The 22,192-nt window shown below is 52.2% G+C and overlaps 1 protein-coding gene across 2 annotated transcripts; it reads right to left on the bottom strand.

Moving 5' to 3' along the window:
- Window positions 1-7,901: 7,901 nt before the first annotated feature.
- On the bottom strand, window positions 7,902-16,150 carry LOC138800533 (uncharacterized). 2 transcript variants are annotated; one of them, XM_069982278.1, is made up of 2 exons: window positions 16,086-16,150; window positions 7,902-9,877 (listed from the first exon to the last, which is right to left on the bottom strand). In XM_069982278.1, exon 2 carries the CDS (start codon window positions 9,875-9,877, stop codon window positions 9,146-9,148), a length of 732 nt encoding a protein of 243 aa, XP_069838379.1. In that variant the 5' UTR covers window positions 16,086-16,150; the 3' UTR covers window positions 7,902-9,145. The 2 variants fall into 2 exon arrangements, with proteins under 2 accessions (XP_069838379.1, XP_069838378.1); XM_069982277.1 differs by lacking the exon at window positions 16,086-16,150 and adding an exon at window positions 10,669-10,744.
- Between the last annotated feature and the right edge of the window lie 6,042 nt (window positions 16,151-22,192).

The raw sequence follows: 22,192 nt of genomic DNA, 5'->3' as shown, positions 1-22,192 counted from the left end.
GAGGAAGGGCAGGAGAGAGTGTGAGGTAAGACAGGAGAGAGTGTGAGGAGGGGCAGGAGAGAGTGTGAGGTAAGACAGGAGAGAGTGTGAGGGAGGGCAGGAGAGAGTGTGAGGTAAGACAGGAGAGAGTGTGAGGTAAGACAGGAGAGAGTGTGAGGAAGGGCAGGAGAGAGTGTGAGGTAAGACAGGAGAGAGTGTGAGGGAGGGCAGGAGAGAGTGTGAGGAGGGGCAGGAGACAGTGTGAGGAGGGGCAGGAGAGAGTGTGAGGAAGGGCAGGAGGGAGTGTGAGGTAAGACAGGAGAGAGTGTGAGGTAAGACAGGAGAGAGTGTGAGGTAAGACAGGAGAGAGTGTGAGGAGGGGCAGGAGAGAGTGTGAGGAAGGGCAGGAGGGAGTGTGAGGTAAGACAGGAGAGAGTGTGAGGTAAGACAGGAGAGAGTGTGAGGAAGGGCAGGAGAGAGTGTGAGGTAAGACAGGAGAGAGTGTGAGGAGGGGCAGGAGGGAGTGTGAGGGAAGATAATAAAGTGTGAGGAACAGCGTCACTTCTGTCCTCAGGTTGTGTGTGGTATTACAATTCAGCTCCATTTAGGGGAACTGAGCTGCAATACCACACCCAAACTGAGGTCAGGAGTGAGGCTGTGTCTGGAAGAAAGCGGCCATTTTTGAAGCCTGGATAGCCCCTTTCATAATTTTGTGTTTCTTTATATATCTGAATAGGGGTGCTGATTTATTGACTTGATAAATGAAATAATTCTGCCTATCTTCAGCCACCACTAGGGGGAGCGCATTACACATGGATGTATACAGCTAGCACTGGACATGATGAGGGTATCCCTAGATTCAGCCATGATTCTGCCGCTGTAATACCACAGAGAAGAGGACAATGGGGTGAGGATTGGAGGAGGGAAGAGATGACAGGGCAGGTGTGGAATCAGGAGCAGGGTCATGTGACCACACCCCACCTGTGGCGGCGGCTCTATATCCTCATGTCTCTGATGAGATGCACCAGACTGAAAGAATTTCCCCCGGGGTCACACACATCCCTGGCTCTCCTGGCATCGCTCCTCCGCACTCATCCAGGTGTGTCACTGCCGGTGAGTCATGTGACCTGAGCAGAGGGGGAGGAGCCTGGGCTACACCTGGGGGGTCTCCGCTGGGAACAGCTTATATGGCAGTCACAGGTTCTAGGGTCCAAAATAGCAACTCAGTCACCCAACCTTTAGCGTCACCCTCTTCACCCAGTCATGTGGTGGCCGTGGGGTTGGCAGAGGCTCAGCCTGTCCTCTCCTCACCTCCGACCCCCTGCAGGGACTATGGGGGGCTCCTACAGTGGGTCACACACCTACACCACCAACGGCCAGGGCGTGAAAGGTAATAACACTAAGTATACACCACTTCTCCATAGCTGTAGTGCCCCTATATATCTTACTAGAGTGCCCCCATAAGTGTCAGAGTGCCCTCATACACAGCGCCAGTACTCCCCTACAAGCAGCACCAGAGTGTTCCCATAAACAACGAAGGGGTGCCCCAAAACAGGGCCAGTGTAACTATAAAGAGTCCAGGGTGCCCCATAACAGTGCCAGAGTGACACCATAAAGAGTCCAGGGTGCCCCATAACAGTGCCAGAGTGACACCATTAAGAGTCCAGGGTGCCCCAAAACAGAGTTAGAGTAACACCATAAAGAGTCCAGGGTGCCCCATAACAGTGCCAGAGTGACACCATAAAGAATCTAGGGTGCCCCATAACAGTGCTAGAGTGACACCATAAAGAGTCCAGGGTGCCCCAAAACAGAGTTAGAGTAACACTATAGAGTCCAGGGTGCCCCATAACAGTGCCAGAGTGACACCATAAAGAGTCCAGGGTGCCCCAAAACAGTGCCAGAGTGACACCATAAAGAGTCCAGGGTGCCCCAAAACAGAGTTAGAGTAACACTATAAAGAGTCCAGGGTGCCCCAAAACAGTGCCAGAGTGCAGACTACTCCCCTAAGAGTTCCCCATAAATAGTGCTGCTCTAAACATTGCCCCAAAAGCCCATAATGTGTCAGAGTGCTTCCACAAATAGTGTCAGAGTGCTCCTATAAATGGTCCCAGAGTGTCCTTATAACACTGTCAGAGTGCCCCCATAAACACTGTCAGAGTGCCATATAACTCTTAGTGTCCCTATAACTCTTAGAGTTCCCCTATAACACTCTTAGAGTGCCCCTATAACTCTTAGAGTGCCCCTATAAAACTGTCAGAGTTCCCCTATAACACTGTTAGAGTGCCCATATAATACTGTTATAGTGCCCGTATAATACTGTTAGAATGCCTGTATAACACTGTTAGAGTGCCCCTATAATACTGTTAGAGTGCCCCTATAACACTTAGAGTGCCCGTATAATACTATAAGAGTGCCCCTATAACTCTTAAGAGTGCCCTATAACACTGTTAGAGTGCCCCCATTATACTGTTAGAGTTCCCCTATAATACTGTTAGAGGGCCCCTATAATACTGTTAGAGTGCCCCTATAACACTTAGGGGGACATGTATCAACTGGCGAAATCAGGGGTTTTTTTTGGCGGAAAGTGCTGATTTGCGAATGATTTTATTCACGAAAACCCTGGTTTTCTGCGGTGCGCACGGGATTCATGTAGAGGCCAGAGATGTGGCGCAGAAAACGCCGGACTTAATAAATACAATGCACAGTGATAGAAATATTTGCAAAAAAAGGTGCAAATGATAAATGTCCCCCTTAGAGTGCCCCTATAACACTGTTAGAGTGCCCGTATAATACTGTTAGAGTGTCCCTATAACACTGTTAGAGTGCCCCTATAACACTGTTAGAGTGCCCCTATAACACTGTAAGAGTGCCCGTATAATACTGTTAGAGTGTCCCTATAACACTGTTAGAGTGCCCCTATAACTCTTAGAGTGCCCCTATAACTCTTAGAGTGCCCCTATAACACTGTTAGAGTGCCCCTATAACTCTTAGAGTGCCCCTATAACACTGTTAGAGTGCCCCTATAACTCTTACAGTGCCTGTATAATACTGTTAGAGTGCTACTTTAACTCTTAGAGTGCCCCTATAACTCTTAGAGTGCCCCTATAATACTGTTAGAGTGCCCCTATAACAATTAGAGTGCCCCTATAACACTGTTAGAGTGCCCCTATAATACTGTTAGAGTGCCCCTATAATACTGTTAGAGTGCCCCTATAACTCTTAGAGTGCCCTTATAACTCTTAGAGTGCCCCTATAACACTTAGAGTGCCCCTATAATACTGTTAGAGTGCCCCTATAATACTGTTAGAGTGCCCCTATAACACTTAGAGTGCCCCTATAATACTGTTAGAGTGCACCTATATTACTGTTAGAGTGCCCCTATAATACTGTTAGAGTTCCCCTATAACACTTAGAGTGCCCCTATAACACTTAGAGTGCCCCTATAACAATTAGAGTGCCCCTATAACACTTAGAGTGCCCCTATAATACTGTTAGAGTGCCCCTATAACACTTAGAGTGCCCCTATAACACTTAGAGTGCCCCTATAACACTTAGAGTGCCCCTATAATACTGTTAGAGTGTCCCTATAACACTTAGAGTGCCCCTATAATACTGTTAGAGTGCCCCTATAACACTTAGAGTGCCCCTATAACACTTAGAGTGCCCCTATAACACTTAGAGTGCCCCTATAACACTTAGAGTGCCCCTATAATACTGTTAGAGTGCCCCTATAACTCTTAGAGTGCCCCTATAATACTGTTAGAGTGCCCCTATAACAATTAGAGTGCCCCTATAACTCTTAGAGTGCCCCTATAATACTCTTAGAGTGCCCCTATAACTCTTAGAGTGCCCCTATAACAATTAGAGTGCCCCTATAACACTTAGAGTGCCCCTATAATACTGTTAGAGTGCCCCTATAATACTGTTAGAGTGCCCCTATAACACTTAGAGTGCCCCTATAATACTGTTAGAGTGCTCCTATAACACTGTTAGAGTGCACCTATAATACTGTTAGAGTGCCCCTATTCTTAGTGCCCTCCGTCTGGTCAGACCACCCTCCCCCACAGTATAATGGGTAACAGATCTCTGGTGATCACGGTCAGAAACATTTTATTATGGTAACAAGAACGAGGAGGAAACGTCCCACATAGAAACGGAGGTCACGTGACCGGCGGACGTCACACACATCAGCCGCTGACGCCTTCTTCACGTCTCATGTGTTATGCTGCCATCTGCTGGCGGCCGGGGTCACTGCAGTACTGCACATTTATTATGCCAGAGGTGTAAGGCAGCTGTATGGGACTGCAGGGGCGAGATGAGGGAGGAGAAGGGGTGATATCACCAGGGACATAGCTAGGATTAATGGGGCCCCATAACAAAAAACTGTACGGGGCCCCATGGATCCTGTAACCCCCCCCCCTTCCACCCCCATCCTCTCCTGACCCAGCACAGTCCCTCAGTGTTCCTTCATTCTCTCAGCTGCCTGGCCTCCACGTCAGGGCACTGCAGCGGGCCAGGTGAGTATGTGTATGTGGCTGGGGGCAGGGGCACTGCAGCGGGCCAGGTGAGTATGTGGCTGGGGACAGGGGCACTGCAGCGGGCCAGGTGAGTATGTGTATGTGGCTGGGGGCAGGGGCACTGCAGCGGGCCAGGTGAGTATGTGTATGTGGCTGGGGGCAGGGGCACTGCAGCGGGCCAGGTGAGTATGTGTATGTGGCTGGGGGCAGGGGCACTGCAGCGGGCCAGGTAAGTATGTGTATGTGGCTGGGGGCAGGGGCACTGCAGCGGGCCAGGTGAGTATGTGTATGTGGCTGGGGGCAGGGGCCGACACAGACTGCATAGGGTTCCTGCACAGCGGTCGGAGCAGAGTCCCGCCTTGGCTGCTGAATGGCTGAGCTGCCTTGAGATGTCACGTCTCAAGCCGCAGCTTAGACCAGGAATCGGCTGTGGGACGGGAGAACGGGGCGGTGCAATCCAGGACCCGGCGCTGGAAGCGGGGAGGTAAGTAACCGGCGCCTTCTATTTCCACCCCCTCCCCGGCCATACCCTACAAATAACCCCTGCCCGGAGTACCCCTTTAAGCTCCAGCTGTCTACAGGACGGCATTGTGTGGTCCGCGCAGCCTCAATCTCTCCCTTAATACTGAATCTCTCTCCTGGGGATTGTGTCCGGTTATATAAATGGATCCCCCCCCCCCCACGCACACACATCGCTTCTTGTCCAGATAAATGGTTATTGCTATGTCATAGAGTGATGGGATAGCTCCGGGACATGTAGGCTCTCCAGCTGCTACAAAACTACAGGTGCCAGCATGCCCCGACAGCCAGTGGAATGCTGGGAGTTGTAGTATTGCAACAAATAGGGAGCCCCAAATTTAAAGGTAGTTCAGCACAAAAAAAAAAAAAAAATATTTCAAATTTGCCAGAAAGTGCCAGAGATTTGTAGTGTACTTCTATAAAAAAAAAAAAAAATCTCCAGTCTTCCAGTACTTATCAGCTACTGTATGTCCTGCAGGAAGTGGTGTATTATATTCCTGATCACCTTCTGGGTAAATGCAGTTCAGTCCCTTCTTTCCTATAGGTTGTTATACAGTAACTGATTCTCTATCATTATCATCCACCAAGCCCACAGCACAGCACAGGATAGCCGCAGCCATAGGATGAGAGGATGAGGTCAGGCCGGGGGATTCGCTGTCATATCAGTGAAATCTGTGACTTCTTCTTCCTCTCTAATATGGTTCCAATACATTTCCCATGATGCTCCTGGCTTAGCAGAGACATAGTGGGCGGAGTCTCATCACATGACACCTTCTCTGCATCCTATGTGTCGCCTCACACTATAGAGTCTCTGTGCATTCCTAGGTGATGCAGCTTCAGCCTGTCTCCTTTCCTCTCTGTCAGGGGAGAGCAGTGTGAAGCTGCATCTCATAGGGTATACCAGAGACTACAGGCATAGGGTATACCAGAGACGGGCAGTGATAATCATCATATATAGTAGACTACAACAGGGGGATTCTAAAAGAATAAGACAGAATCCTTGCCTCATATACATAGCAGGGAGAATATAACACATATTCCACACTCTATTTATACACTACACATGTGATTTCCATTAGTGACACAACAGACGTCTAGGTGGTAGTCCAGTTACTGTAACTACTTTTGCACCATCATTTTGTGCCACACTCTATATCACTGCTCTCCTGGTCTCTTTAGATGGGGCAGAAATCACATATTCAGCAGCACTCTATGCATAGAGGGACATAAAGAGGAGCAGGGTGGGTGGGGCTTAGTGCTGGGGGAGGGGTCTGAGCTGTGATAAGTGATTATGTAATCCTGTAGTATATACATGACACAGTGTATAGAGACTGAGCTGGGATGAGATAAATTACACTGCAGGAATATTGCTGGAAAATTAAAGAAGTCCAGTCAAAACTATTTTTTAATGTTATTACTTACGGAAAGTTAGACAACTTTCTAATGTACATTAATTATGGGAAATGCACATATAGGGCTTTTCCCCTTAATTTAGTAGATCAGGGAGACTTCAGATTCTCTAAAAAACCGTGACGTCACGAACAGGGGGTGTAATTACAATGGAGTGTCCAGCAGGGGCGCACTATATATAGAAGTCAATAGTACTCATTGACTTCTATATATCCATAAGTGTATTTAACCAGTACGTTTGGAGGGCACCGAGCAGGGAGGCAGAGATGTGCATCTACCTCCCCCCTCCCTGCTCGGTGCTGCTGCTGCCACATATACACAGTACTACTACTCCCATTACCTGCTCATATTATGAACAGATAATGGGGGAGTAGTACTTGTGCTATTCCGATAACGAACGCCGCCGCACAGCTGCTTGTCCCAGCACTTCAGCATGCCCCCTCCGCCACTCCCCCTCCTCCTTCCCGCTAACAAGTTGTAACTATAGCGCCGATCATCGCCGCCTCTCTCTGCTGGCACATACCGCTTCCCGGTCCGCACTGCATGCCGGCCGGCGACAGGAAGCACCCCCACCCCGCAGGGAGCAAGGCGCTCCTGGTGCTTCCTGCCCCCGGTCGGCATGCAGTGCGGACCGGGAAGCGGTATGTGCCAGCAGAGACAGGCGGTAAGCGGCGGAGAGAAGCAGTAATTAATGTACATTAGAAATTTGTCTAGCTTTCCATAAGTAATAACATATAAAAAAAATACTTTTGGACGGAGTTGTCCTTTAACATTCTTTTTAGAATATTTCCATTTTCAACCATCAGATGGCGCCAACACACCTGTGTAGTAACTGATACAGCATGAAAACCATGTATAACTTTCAGGATGACATCACATCCCGTCACCTGATCTGCACTTGGTGTGATGGTGCTCCGTCCTCACAGCTCCCACCATGTCCCATTTTTACCATGGTCTTACATAATGTGTCCTAATCTTTTGTATTGTTCTTATAAATGAACACGTTTGGGCTGAGGTGGAGTATTGTGATGTAAATCCTGTCATTATCATTAGAAAAAACACAGCGCCATCCCTATCCTCAGGTTGTGGGCGGTATTACAACTCAGGTCTATTCATTTCAATTATACTGAGCTGCAATACCACACCCAAACGAAGAAACAGAGAGGTGCTGTTTCTGGGAGAAAGCGGCCATGTTATTCTAAGCCTGGATAACCCCTTTAAAGAAAGAGTCAATGATTAGAATACTCCGCCAAAAGGGGAGGAGCCTGGAGAACAGCATTGACCTGAGAAACACCAAAAAATATAATCAATTGTAATTCTGCCTTATGGACAGTAGGTGGCAGCATGATCCCAGTGCACTCATATATTGCATTAGTGCACAGTGTAATGTTATGGAGCCATCTAGTGGTGAGAGACATATATTACACCCAACACAATTCTGTCCATTTTACATTTTATTCTTTTTATGACCTTGTGACCCCGTCGGCCCCTTATACATCACACAGGTATAAATACAAAGGCATAGAAAAATATAAATATAACAAACCGTAATGTCCGACTCTATTCTCATATCAAGCAGCAGAATATTATAGGCCCGCCATGGAGGTTGGGACTCCTGAACGTGACCTTTTTTTGGGGGGGGGGGAGTTAAGGTTTTTGTTTTTTCAGATTTTTATTTTCTAATTGTTGATTTATTAATAAAAAAAATACTTTAATGTTGCAGCTTTCACTTTGGCCACTAAGCCTCAAGATATATCAGAATTACAGGAAAAGTGACACCAGAATACAGATAAGATGGGATCAGACTACTAACTAACTCCCCTCGCTGTACAGAGCATGCCCACAAGACTCTGCCATAGAAGTCAATAGGGCAGGGTCACTGCTCTTTTCTTGCCCACAAGACTCTGTTATAGAAGTCAATAGGGCAGGGTCACCGCTCTTCTCTTGCCCTCCCTGTACAGAGCATGCCCACAAGACTCTGCCATAGAAGTCAATAGGGCAGGGTCACAGCTCTTTTCTTGCCCACAAGACTCTATTATAGAAGTCAATAGGGCAGGATCACCGCTCTTCTCTTGCCCTCGCTGTACAGAGCATGCCCACAAGACTGTTATAGAAGTTAATAAGGCAGGGTCACAGCTCTTTTCTTGCCCCTTCCTGTACAGAGCATGCCCACAAGACTGTTATAGAAGTCAATAGGGCAGGGTCACAGCTCTTTTCTTGCCCACAAGACTCTGTTATAGAAGTCAATAGGGCAGGATCACCGCTCTTCTCTTGCCCTCGCTGTACAGAGCATGCCCACAAGACTGTTATAGAAGTCAATAAGACAGGGTCACAGCTCTTTTCTTGCCCTCCCTATACAGAGCATGCCCACAAGACTCTGCCATAGAAGTCAATAGGGCAGGGTCACAGCTCTTTTCTTGCCCTCCCTATACAGAGCATGCCCACAAGACTCTGCCATAGAAGTCACAGCTCTTTTCTTGCCCTCCCTGCACAGAGCATGCCCACAAGACATGGGCAGTGTTTTGCAGAGTTACAGCGCTGTGCTGTCCTGTTGGCTCTCAGGCCTGTCAGTCTCTGCAGGGTCACATCCCACAATACATTGCACAGCACTGGGTCCTTTTGCCGGTTGTCATGTTTAGTGTCATGATCGTCCCACAAGGGTCCCGCGATCAGGTCCTGGTTCCCCGGTGTTGCCCCCGTCCTCCATCCATCATGGCCGCTTACACGCACTGCTCATGGTGAGCCCGACAATTGGCCAAGTAATGGCAGACGCTGTAGAGCCCAAAGACGACACAGGCCAGAACCAAGATGGAGGAGATGGAGGCGAGGAGGTAGAGGGACATGCGCTTCTCGGCACTGAAGCGGACCAGGCAGGTGAAGGGTCCGGGGCAGAAGATGGTGGAGCATGGGATGGGGTCCCCGGAGACCAGGGGCAGATGCCACCACAGCAGGATGGAGAGGAAGGCCAGCTCCCCCAGCAGCCGCAGCAGGATGCACAGCAGGTAGAGCAGCAGCAGCGCCCTCTGGTGGTGGAAGTCCAGCACCAGGTCCTTGTGCGCCAGCTCCGAGCTCCAGGCCCCCACCAGCGGCCCCTCGCCCTGCGTACCGCTCATCTTCTTCCTCATCATGGTCTTGGTCAGGTTATGGCGGAGCTGAGAGGTGAAGAGCTCCATGAGGAGGACGGAGACCACAAAGAAGACGTAGGCGCTATTCCACAGCGACACCACCGGCACATTGAAGTGTTCACTGAAGCACGCTTTACGGCAGTACTCCGAGGTGTCGTTACCACGGCAATCAAAGTCCAGGTCCAGCTTACCCCAAGGAAGCTCGGATACATACAGGGTGAGAAGGCGTACCACCGCGAATCCAAACCACATGGTTCTTCCCGCGTAATCCGTGGTGGCTTCCAGAGCGGTGCGGAGGATGGGGATGAGGCCCGTGACCATCGCCATCTACAGGAAGACGACAAAGAGGGACATCAATGGCTGGTGTATCTAAGCTGATCATGTGTGATACTAAACTAGTGTATCTAAGCTGATCATGTGTGATACTGAACTAGTGTATCTAAGCTGATCATGTGTGATACTAAACTAGTGTATCTAAGCTGATCATGTGTGATACTGAACTAGTGTATCTAAGCTGATCATGTGTGATACTAAACTAGTGTATCTAAGCTGATCATGTGTGATACTGAACTAGTGTATCTAAGCTGATCATGTGTGATACTAAACTAGTGTATCTAAGCTGATCATGTGTGATACTGAACTAGTGTATCTAAGCTGATCATGTGTGATACTAAACTAGTGTATCTAAGCTGATCATGTGTGATACTGAACTAGTGTATCTAAGCTGATCATGTGTGATACTGAACTAGTGTATCTAAGCTGATCATGTGTGATACTGAACTAGTGTATCTAAGCTTACCATGTGTGGTACTGTCCACTGTGCGAAAAATTATCATGTGATACTAAACTAGTGTATCTAAGCTGATCATGTGTGATACTGAACTAGTGTATCAAACTGAGCATATGTGATACAGAACTAGTGTATCTAAGCCTATCATGTGTGATACTGTCCGCTGTGCGAAAAATTATCATGTGATACTAAACTAGTGTATCTAAGCTGATCATGTGTGATACTGAACTAGTGTATCTAAGCTGATCATGTGTGATACTGAACTAGTGTATCTAAGCTGATCATGTGTGATACTGAACTAGTGTATCTAAGCTGATCATGTGCATACCTCCCAACTGTCCCGGATTATATGTGGCAGAGCGCGCACTCCCGTCATCCTCCGGGGCGGGCAGCGGGATATACAGACACTGACTGTGCCGGAAGTGACCTGCAGCCTCTATATGAATTACTTCCGGTACAGTCAGTGTCTCTGTACCCCGCTGCCCGCCCCGGAGGATGACGGGAGTGCGCGCTCTGCCGGGAGAGGAGCTGCTGGGACCGGAGGACAGGTGAGTTACTGGTTTATTGTTTTTTTTTCGGTGGGGCCACACTAATGGGAGGATTGGCTACTATGTGGGGCATATATGGGGGATTGTCTACTATGGGGGGAATGGCTACTATGTGGGGCACTATATGGGGGCACTATATGGGGGATTGGCTACTATGTGGGGCACTATATGGGGGATTGGATACTATGTGGGGCACTATATGGGGGATTGGCTACTATGTGGGGCACTATATGGGAGGATTGTCTACTATGTGGGGCACTATATGGGGGATTGGCTACTATGTGGGGCACTATATGGGGGCATTGGCTACTATGTGGGGCACTATATGGGGGCATTGGCTACTATGTGGGGCACTATATGGGGGCATTGGCTAGTATGTGGGGCACTATATGGTGGGATTGGATACTATGTGGGGCACTATATGGGGGCATTGGCTACTATGTGGGGCACTATATGGGGGCATTGACTACTATGTGGGGCACTATATGGGGGCATTGGCTAGTATGTGGGGCACTATATGGGGGCATTGGCTACTATGTGGGGCACTATATGGGGGGATTGGCTACTATGTGGGGCACTATATGGGGGCATTGGCTACTATATGGGGCACTATATGGGGGGATTGGCTACTATGTGGGGCACTATACGGGGGGATTGGATACTATGTGGGCACTCTATGGGGGATTGGCTACTATGTGGGGCAATATATGGGGGGATTGGCTACTATGTGGGCACTCTATGGGGGATTGGCTACTATGTGGGGCACTATATGGGGGATTGGCTACTATGTTTGTATTATATGGGGATTGGCTACTATGTGGGGCACTATATGGGGGATTGGCTACTATGTTTGTATTATATGGGGATTGGCTACTATGTGGGGCACTATATGGGGATTGGCTACTATGTGGGGGGATTGGCTACTATGTGGGGCACTATATGGGGGATTGGCTACTATGTGGGGCACTATATGGGGGATTGGCTACTATGTGGGGCACTATATGGGGGGATTGACTACTATGTGGGGTACTATATGGGGGGACTGGCTACTATGTGGGGCACTATATGGGGATTGACTACTATGTGGGGCAATATATGGGGGGATCCCCATCCTCCCTCCACTGAATGTATGTGTTACTGGTATTTCAGCACTACGCCCCCCATCCTCCCCCCATGGTGTATAAGCTAAGCTCGGTCAGTTTCCCCCAGGTCGCTCGGTCAGTTTCCCCCCGGTCGCTCGGTCAGTTTCCGCCAGTCGCTCACACCGGAGCTCTCATCATTATAATGACGTCATCACAGGTCCTGCAGCTTCTGGTTGCCTATAGGCCAGTGTGGTTTATACCATGAGGAGGAGAGCGCCCTCCAGAGGATTAGATACAGCCCTCCAGAGTGTCTGCTGTATCTAATCCTATCATGTGATACTGACTGCTGAGCCAAGGTGGCTGCCAAGGTACTGTATCTAAGCTTCTCACGTGACACTATCTGGTGATCTACACCACCAAAACCTGTCATGTGTGATACTGGACTGGTGTATCTAATCCTACCGTGTGTGATACTGGACTGGTGTATCTAATCCTACCGTGTGTGATACTGGACTGGTGTATCTAATCCTACCGTGTGTGATACTGGACTGGTGTATCTAATCCTACCCTGTGTGATACTGGACTGGTGTATCTAATCCTACTGTATGTGATACTGGACTGGTGTATCTAATCCTACCGTGTGTGATACTGGACTGGTGTATCTAATCCTACCGTGTGTGATACTGGACTGGTGTATCTAATCCTACCGTGTGTGATACTGGACTGGTGTATCTAATCCTACCGTGTGTGATACTGGACTGGTGTATCTAATCCTACCGTGTGTGATACTGGACTGGTGTATCTAATTCTACCGTGTGTGATACTGGACTGGTGTATCTAATCCTACCGTGTGTGATACTGGACTGGTGTATCTAATCCTACCGTGTGTGATACTGGACTGGTGTATCTAATCCTACCATGTGTGATACTGGACTGGTGTATCAGTTAGTTACAGCTGCCGGTGTGGTGGGGGCAGTTAGTTACAGCTGCCGGTGTGGTGGGGGGCAGTTACTTACAGCTGCTGGTGTGGTGGGGGGCAGTTAGTTACAGCCTGCCAATGTGGTGGGGGCAGTTAGTTACAGCTGCTGGTGTGGTGGGGGCAGTTAGTTACAGCCTGCCAATGTGGTGGGGGGCAGTTAGTTACAGCTGCCGGTGTGGTGGGGGCAGTTAGTTACAGCTGCTGGTGTGGTGGGGGGCAGTTAGTTACAGCCTGCCGGTGTGGCAGGGGGCAGTTAGTTACAGCCTGCCGGTGTGGTGGGGGCAGTTAGTTACAGCTGCTGGTGTGGTGGGGGGCAGTTAATTACAGCCTGCCAATGTGGTGGGGGGCAGTTAGTTACAGCTGCCGGTGTGGTGGGGGGCAGTTAGTTACAGCTGCCGGTGTGGTGGGGGGCAGTTAGTTACAGCTGCCGGTGTGGTGGGGGGCAGTTAGTTACAGCCTGCCTGTGTGGTGGGGGGCAGTTAGTTACAGCCTGCCTATGTGGTGGGGGCAGTTAGTTACAGCCTGCCTATGTGGTGTGGGCAGTTAGTTACAGCTGCTGGTGTGGTGGGGGGCAGTTAGTTACAGCCTGCCGGTGTGGTGGGGGGCAGTTAGTTACAGCTGTTGGTGTGGTGGGGGGCAGTTAGTTACAGCCTGCCTATGTGGTGGGGGCAGTTAGTTACAGCTGCTGGTGTGGTGGGGGGCAGTTAGTTACAGCCTGCCGGTGTGGTGGGGGGCAGTTAGTTACAGCTGTTGGTGTGGTGGGGGGCAGTTAGTTACAGCCTGCCGGTGTGGTGGGGGCAGTTAGTTACAGCTGCTGGTGTGGTGGGGGCAGTTAGTTACAGCTGCTGGTGTGGTGGGGGGCAGTTAGTTACAGCTGCTGGTGTGGTGGGGGCAGTTAGTTACAGCCTGCCGGTGTGGTGGGGGCAGTTAGTTACAGCTGTTGGTGTGGTGGGGGGCAGTTAGTTACAGCCTGCCGGTGTGGTGGGGGCAGTTAGTTACAGCTGTTGGTGTGGTGGGGGGCAGTTAGTTACAGCCTGCCTATGTGGTGGGGGCAGTTAGTTACAGCTGCTGGTGTGGTGGGGGCAGTTAGTTACAGCTGCCGGTGTGGTGGGGGCAGTTAGTTACAGCTGCCGGTGTGGTGGGGGCAGTTAGTTACAGCTGTTGGTGTGGTGGGGGGCAGTTAGTTACAGCCTGCCTATGTGGTGGGGGCAGTTAGTTACAGCTGCCGGTGTGGTGGGGGCAGTTAGTTACAGCTGCTGGTGTGGTGGGGGGCAGTTAGTTACAGCCTGCCAATGTGGTGGGGGGCAGTTAGTTACAGCCTGCCGATGTGGTGGGGGCAGTTAGTTACAGCCTGCCGGTGTGGTGGGGGCAGTTAGTTACAGCCTGCCTATGTGGTGGGGGGCAGTTAGTTACAGCTGCCGGTGTGGTGGGGGCAGTTAGTTACAGCTGCTGGTGTGGTGGGGGGCAGTTAGTTACAGCCTGCCAATGTGGTGGGGGGCAGTTAGTTACAGCCTGCCGGTGTGGTGGGGGCAGTTAGTTACAGCCTGCCGGTGTGGTGGGGGCAGTTAGTTACAGCCTGCCTATGTGGTGGGGGAAGTTAGTTACAGCTGCCGGTGTGGTGGGGGGCAGTTACTTACAGCTGCTGGTGTGGTGGGGGGCAGTTAGTTACAGCCTGCCAATGTGGTGGGGGGCAGTTAGTTACAGCTGCCGGTGTGGTGGGGGCAGTTAGTTACAGCTGCTGGTGTGGTGGGGGGCAGTTAGTTACAGCCTGCCGGTGTGGCGGGGGGCAGTTAGTTACAGCCTGCCGGTGTGGTGGGGGCAGTTAGTTACAGCTGCTGGTGTGGTGGGGGGCAGTTAATTACAGCCTGCCAATGTGGTGGGGGGCAGTTAGTTACAGCTGCCAGTGTGGTGGGGGGCAGTTAGTTACAGCTGCCGGTGTGGTGGGGGGCAGTTAGTTACAGCTGCCGGTGTGGTGGGGGGCAGTTAGTTACAGCCTGCCTATGTGGTGGGGGCAGTTAGTTACAGCTGCTGGTGTGGTGGGGGGCAGTTAGTTACAGCCTGCCAATGTGGTGGGGGCAGTTAGTTACAGCTGCTGGTGTGGTGGGGGCAGTTAGTTACAGCTGCTGGTGTGGTGGGGGCAGTTAGTTACAGCCTGCCGGTGTGGTGGGGGCAGTTAGTTACAGCTGTTGGTGTGGTGGGGGGCAGTTAGTTACAGCCTGCCGGTGTGGTGGGGGCAGTTAGTTACAGCTGTTGGTGTGGTGGGGGGCAGTTAGTTACAGCCTGCCTATGTGGTGGGGGCAGTTAGTTACAGCCTGCCGGTGTGGTGGGGGCAGTTAGTTACAGCCTGCCGGTGTGGTGGGGGCAGTTAGTTACAGCTGCTGGTGTGGTGGGGGCAGTTAGTTACAGCCTGCCGGTGTGGTGGGGGCAGTTAGTTACAGCCTGCCGGTGTGGTGGGGGCAGTTAGTTACAGCCTGCCTATGTGGTGGGGGCAGTTAGTTACAGCCTGCCGGTGTGGTGGGGGCAGTTAGTTACAGCCTACCGGTGTGGTGGGGGCAGTTAGTTACAGCCTGCCGGTGTGGTGGGGGCAGTTAGTTACAGCCTACCGGTGTGGTGGGGGCAGTTAGTTACAGCCTGCCGGTGTGGTGGGGGCAGTTAGTTACAGCCTGCCGGTGTGGTGGGGGCAGTTAGTTACAGCTGCCGGTGTGGTGGGGGCAATTAGTTACAGCTGTTGGTGTGGTGGGGGGCAGTTAGTTACAGCCTGCCTATGTGGTGGGGGCAGTTAGTTACAGCTGCCGGTGTGGTGGGGGCAGTTAGTTACAGCTGCCGGTGTGGTGGGGGCAGTTAGTTACAGCCTACCGGTGTGGTGGGGGCAGTTAGTTACAGCCTGCCGGTGTGGTGGGGGCAGTTAGTTACAGCCTGCCGGTGTGGTGGGGGCAGTTAGTTACAGCCTGCCGGTGTGGTGGGGGCAGTTAGTTACAGCTGCTGGTGTGGTGGGGGCAGTTAGTTACAGCTGCTGGTGAGGTGGTGTGGTGGGGGGCAGTTAGTTACAGCCTGCCGGTGTGGTGGGGGCAGTTAGTTACAGCCTGCCGATGTGGTGGGGGCAGTTAGTTACAGCCTGCTGGGGGGTGTTTGTTACCTATGCAGTCACTGTCCGCTCCTCTCCCTCTCAGGGTTTTCTTCCTCCTCCTCGGGGGCGGGGTATGGCACCTGCACTAACTAACTCTTCATTGGGGGCGGGGCAATGACAATCCTCACAGTGATTGGCTGAGCATCAGCCGACAAGACTCAGGGCTGCAGTCAGTGCACAGTGCACCAATCACCTGTCAGCAGTCTGACTCCGCCCAGACAGGGCACACTGCCCATACACTCTGGGTATCACCATCGTACACCACACAGTATAGTGATGTCTGTCAGCAGGGGGGCTCCTGGGTCACCCCCACCCCCTCAGGTGCTGCTGTTGCCGTGGTGATGGAGGTCGCCATGTGGCACTGAAGGTCAGGGACCCACATGAACCAGGAGCTGTGAAGCGGTGTGAGGGTAATACACTCTGATCACACTGTAACTGCTGATGATAGTAGTGTGTGTATATATATATATATATATATATATATATATATATAGTGCTGAGTAGGGGCGGTCAGTGCACGGCATGTGGATGTGCCGCCATGTCTGTTCTCCTCTCCATGGAATGACCCTGGCATTGTGCCCAGTGATACCGCACACAGCCTGAGGACAGGGGGGCGCTGTTTTTGCAGGAAGGTAGCCACGCTCTATCTAATCCTGGATAATCTGTTTAATGAAAGGAACATGGTCACATGACTTTTTTTTTAGGAGGTTTAAAGTGACTGTACCACCAGGCCCAGGCTGAAGCACTGGAGGCGGCCGACCCACCCTCAGTGGGAGGAAACCCCCCGCCCCTACATGATAGGGTTCTATTGATTCTAATGGAGTCACGTCATAGAGGGGCGGGGGTTTCTTCCCACTAAGGGGGGGGGTCGGCCGCCTCCGGGTGCTTCAGCCTGGGCCTGGTGGTACAGTCACTTTAAGTCTGAAGTGGGGTCTGGGGCGGTGCGGGGTGAGGGGGGCGGCCTTGGTGGTCTCCTCCTCTTTGCTGACCCTATGTAAAGCCTTAGGCCTAGTCACTGACCAGCTCCCAGTAACACTCCCTGCAAGTAACCGAAGCCTCGTGCTGATCAACACCCTGCTCAGGGTACTACCATCACGCAGGACAGATGGGGGTGGTGTACAGGGCCACCCCAGCACTGCGCGGAGGAGTCCAGGAGTCCAGACCGAGGACCCTTCTGCTTTACAGAACCTGTATCTGAGTCAGGAGAGAGGAAAGCTCTGCAAGGACTCTCCTGCTGCACCAGACTCCTCACTGCCCTCCAGCTATTGCCTCGTGGCTTCTACATCCTGACCGTCCACCATGCGGCACCCCGGGGCTGTAAGACACCATCCACAAGTATACTCAGGGGCTGTAAGACACCATCCACCAGTATACCCCAGGGCTGTAAGACACCATCCACCAGTATACCCCAGGGCTGTAAGACACCATCCACCAGTGTACCCCAGGGCTGTAAGACACCATCCACCAGTGTACCCCGGGGCTGTAAGACACCATCCACCAGTGTACCCCGGGGCTGTAAGACACCATCCACCAGTGTACCCCGGGGCTGTAAGACACCATCCACCAGTATACCCCGGGGCTGTAAGACACCATCCACCAGTGTACCCCGGGGCTGTAAGACACCATCCACCAGTATACCTGGCTGTAAGACCCCATCCACCAGTATACCCCAGGGCTGTAAGACCCCATCCACCAGTATACCCCAGGGCTGTAAGACCCCATCCACCAGTGTACCCCGGGGCTGTAAGACCCCATCCACCAGTATACTCCGGGGCTGTAAGACCCCATCCACCAGTATACCCCAGGGCTGTAAGACCCCATCCACCAGTATACCCCAGGGCTGTAAGACATCATCCACCAGTGTACCCCGGGGCTGTAAGACACCATCCACCAGTATACCCCGGGGCTGTAAGACACCATCCACCAGTATACCCCAGGGCTGTAAGACACCATCCACCAGTATACCCCGGGGCTGTAAGACCCCATCCACCAGTATACCCCAGGGCTGTAAGACACCATCCACCAGTATACCCCAGGGCTGTAAGACACCATCCACCAGTGTACCCCGGGGCTGTAAGACCTCATCCACCAGTATACCCCGGGGCTGTGAGACACCATCCACCAGTATATCCCAGGGCTGTAAGACACCATCCACCAGTATACTCCGGGGCTGTAAGACACCATCCACCAGTGTACCCCAGGGCTGTAAGACACCATCCACCAGTATACACCCGGGCTGTAAGACCCCAATCCACCAGTGTACCCCAGGGCTGTAAGACACCATCCACCAGTGTACCCCAGGGCTGTAAGACACCATCCACCAGTATACCCGGGCTGTAAGACACCATCCACCAGTGTACCCCGAGGCTGTAAGACACCATCCACCAGTATACCCCAGGGCTGTAAGACCCCATCCACCAGTATACCCCAGGGCTGTAAGACACCATCCACCAGTATACCCCGGGGCTGTAAGACACCATCCACCAGTATACCCCAGGGCTGTAAGACACCATCCACCAGTATACCCCGGGGCTGTAAGACACCATCCACCAGTATACCCCGGGGCTGTAAGACACCATCCACCAGTGTACCCCGGGGCTGTAAGACACCATCCACCAGTGTACCCCAGGGCTGTAAGACACCATCCACCAGTATACCCCAGGGCTGTAAGACACCATCCACCAGTATACCCCAGGGCTGTAAGACACCATCCACCAGTATACTCCGGGGCTGTAAGACCCCATCCACCAGTGTACCCCGGGGCTGTAAGACCCCATCCACCAGTGTACCCCAGGGCTGTAAGACCCATCCACCAGTGTACCCCAGGGCTGTAAGACACCATCCACCAGTGTACCCCGAGGCTGTAAGACACCATCCACCAGTATACCCCTGGGCTGTAAGACACCGTCCACCAGTGTACCCCGGGGCTGTAAGACACCGTCCACCAGTATACCCCGGGGCTGTAAGACACCATCCACCAGTATACCCCGGGGCTGTAAGACACCATCCACCAGTATACCCCGGGGCTGTAAGACACCATCCACCAGTATACCCCAGGGCTGTAAGACACCATCCACCAGTGTACCCCGGGGCTGTAAGACACCATCCACCAGTATACCCGGCTGTAAGACCCCATCCACCAGTGTACCCCAGGGCTGTAAGACCCCATCCACCAGTATACCCCAGGGCTGTAAGACACCATCCACCAGTGTACCCCAGGGCTGTAAGACACCATCCACCAGTATACCCCAGGGCTGTAAGACACCATCCACCAGTATACCCCAGGGCTGTAAGACACCATCCACCAGTATACCCCAGGGCTGTAAGACCCCATCCACCAGTATACCCCAGGACTGTAAGACCCCATCCACCAGTATACCCCAGGGCTGTAAGACACCATCCACCAGTGTACCCCGGGGCTGTAAGACCCCATCCACCAGTATACCCCGGGGCTGTAAGACACCATCCACCAGTATACCCCAGGGCTGTAAGACACCATCCACCAGTATACCCCGGGGCTGTAAGACACCATCCACCAGTATACCCCGGGGCTGTAAGACCCCATCCACCAGTATACCCCGGGGCTGTAAGACACCATCCACCAGTATACCCCAGGGCTGTAAGACACCATCCACCAGTATACCCCGGGGCTGTAAGACCCCATCCACCAGTGTACCCCGGGGCTGTAAGACACCATCCACCAGTGTACCCCGGGGCTGTAAGACTCCATCCACCCTTGTGCGGACTCCCACTGACGAATAGCTATGAGGTTCTATAGGGTCATTCAGTCACCAAGCCGCATGTGACCTCTCCATAGACTAAGAGACTACTACCCTGACTACTCCACCCAGCATCCACATAGGTAGCACACTGTATGTTGTATCTCATCCCAGCATGTGTGATACTGTCTGTGCTGCTGTATCTCATCCCATCATGTGTGATACTGTCTGTGCTGCTCTATCTCATCCCATCATGTGTGATACTGTCTGTGCTGCTGTATCTCATCCCAGCATGTGTGATACTGTCTGTGCTGCTTTATCTCATCCCATCATGTGTGATACTGTCTCCGCCCTCAGCACTACACCCCTCATCATCCAGTAATCCATCATTTACCTTTTATAGTTTGGAAAGTTTTGTTTTCTTAGAAGGTTGGATGATTCCTCGTTCTCCTCCGGATCGTCAGCTCTGCGGGTCAGGATCACAAGGATTTCAGATGAGTGTCAGCTCTTCAGTCCAGGGATGCTCAGGTCTTGTCTCTTATGGGGTCATATAGTGACTGTCAGCTCTGCGGGTCAGGCAGTGAGAGGTATGGATGAAGTGCTAGCTCTGCGGGTCAGGCAGTGGGAGAGATGGATGAAGTGCTAGCTCTGCGGGTCAGGCAGTGGGAGAGATGGATGAAGTGCTAGCTCTGCGGGTCAGGCAGTGGGAGCGATGGATGAAGTGCTAGCTCTGCGGGTCAGGCAGTGGGAGCGATGGATGAAGTCTCAGCTCTGCGGGGAGGGATGGATGAAGTGATAGCTCTGCAGGTCTGGGGCAGGAGAATGAATGAAGTGCTAGCTCTGTGGCTCGGGCAGGGGGAGGGATGGATGAAGTGCTAGCTCTACGGGTCAGGCAGTGGGAGGGATAGATGAAGTGCTAGCTCTGCGGGTCGGGCAGGGGGAGGGATGGATGAAGTGCTAGCTCTACGGGTCAGGCAGTGGGAGGGATGGATGAAGTGCTAGCTCTGCGGGTCAGGCAGTGGGAGGGATAGATGAAGTGCTAGCTCTGCGGGTCAGGCAGTGGGAGGGATGGATGAAGTGCTAGCTCTGTGGGGAGGGCAGGGGGAGGGATGGATGAAGTGCTAGCTCTGCGGGGAGGGCAGGGGGAGGGATGGATGAAGTGCTAGCTCTGCGGGTCAGGCAGTGGGAGGGATAGATGAAGTCCTAGCTCTGCGGCACGGGCAGGGGGAGGGATGGATGAGCTTTGTCCTCCTTTCTCATATAACATAACTATAGAAAATGCAGTTTTTCCAGTTCCTGTAATGGAGGAGGAGGAGGCGCTGTATCCACCGCCTCACATGTCACCTGGGGATCCCGCTGTCAGGGTGGGTGACGTGTAGATACTCTCTCCCTAGATACGCTGTGTAGATACTTTCCCCTTAGATACGTAGACCCCTGACAACGCCCTTCAATACCTATAATGATTCCTGTTCTTCTCAGCAGGGATGAAGCTGACTGATGGGGCTGATATGATTCTATTCACTGACAGCAAGAAGTGAAGTCAGAACACCCTGGCCCTTTAAGAGAAGCTGCCTGTGTCCTCTTCCTCCTATTCAGTCCCTTGTGCCTGGCTCCTGTGCTTGCTGTGAGTGAGCAGCTGCCTGTCTCCTCTTCCTCCTCCTCAGTCCCTGGCTCCTGTGCTTGCTGTCAGTGACTAGCTGCCTGTCTCCTCTTCCTCCTCCTCAGTCCCTGGCTCCTGTGCTTGCTGTCAGTGACTAGCTGCCTGTCTCCTCTTCCTCCTCCTCAGTCCCTGGCTCCTGTGCTTGCTGTCAGTGACTAGCTGCCTGTCTCCGTGATGTCTCCTTCAGCTAGCTGTTGGCTGTCCGCTCCTATCTCCTCTTCTCCCCCATACATGTGTATGCTCGGCTGGACTGAGTGTCCTGTGTCCTGTGTGGGAGGTGGAATAAGCTCTTGCCGGACTCCCCAGACAGTGGCTTATCTCCCTGAGAACATAAGGGTGGGGCTCCATATACCCCATCACTAATCTCTGGTAATGTGTAACCTGTAATACATGAGTCCATGGCTCCCCGCCTAGTGCCGGTTCCTGCCGGTAACTTACTATATTCCTGCGCCCTGTGACGCCCCCCGTGGTACACACCTCATCCTGACAGGACCCACAGACATCCCACACCTAATACCAGTGCATTGTGGGACCTTATGCAGAACAATTTTCCTCCACTGACTTACACTGGAGAGGATGTACCGCCGCAGCAGGTATCTAAGCAGGCTGTATGTACATATATAAGACTGGGATTCCTGACATGTTAGTGTTTTCGGTAACCTGAGACGTGAAGCAGATGGAGACGTGTACAAGGCCGGAGGCCACAGTCGTCTCTGTACTTTCCTTCCCCATGGACG

This window comes from Dendropsophus ebraccatus, chromosome 9, assembly GCF_027789765.1.
Source record: "Dendropsophus ebraccatus isolate aDenEbr1 chromosome 9, aDenEbr1.pat, whole genome shotgun sequence".
Lineage (NCBI taxonomy): Eukaryota > Metazoa > Chordata > Amphibia > Anura > Hylidae > Dendropsophus > Dendropsophus ebraccatus.
Note: the sequence above shows the minus strand (reverse complement) of the source record. Positions and strands in the feature narration are given on the sequence as shown.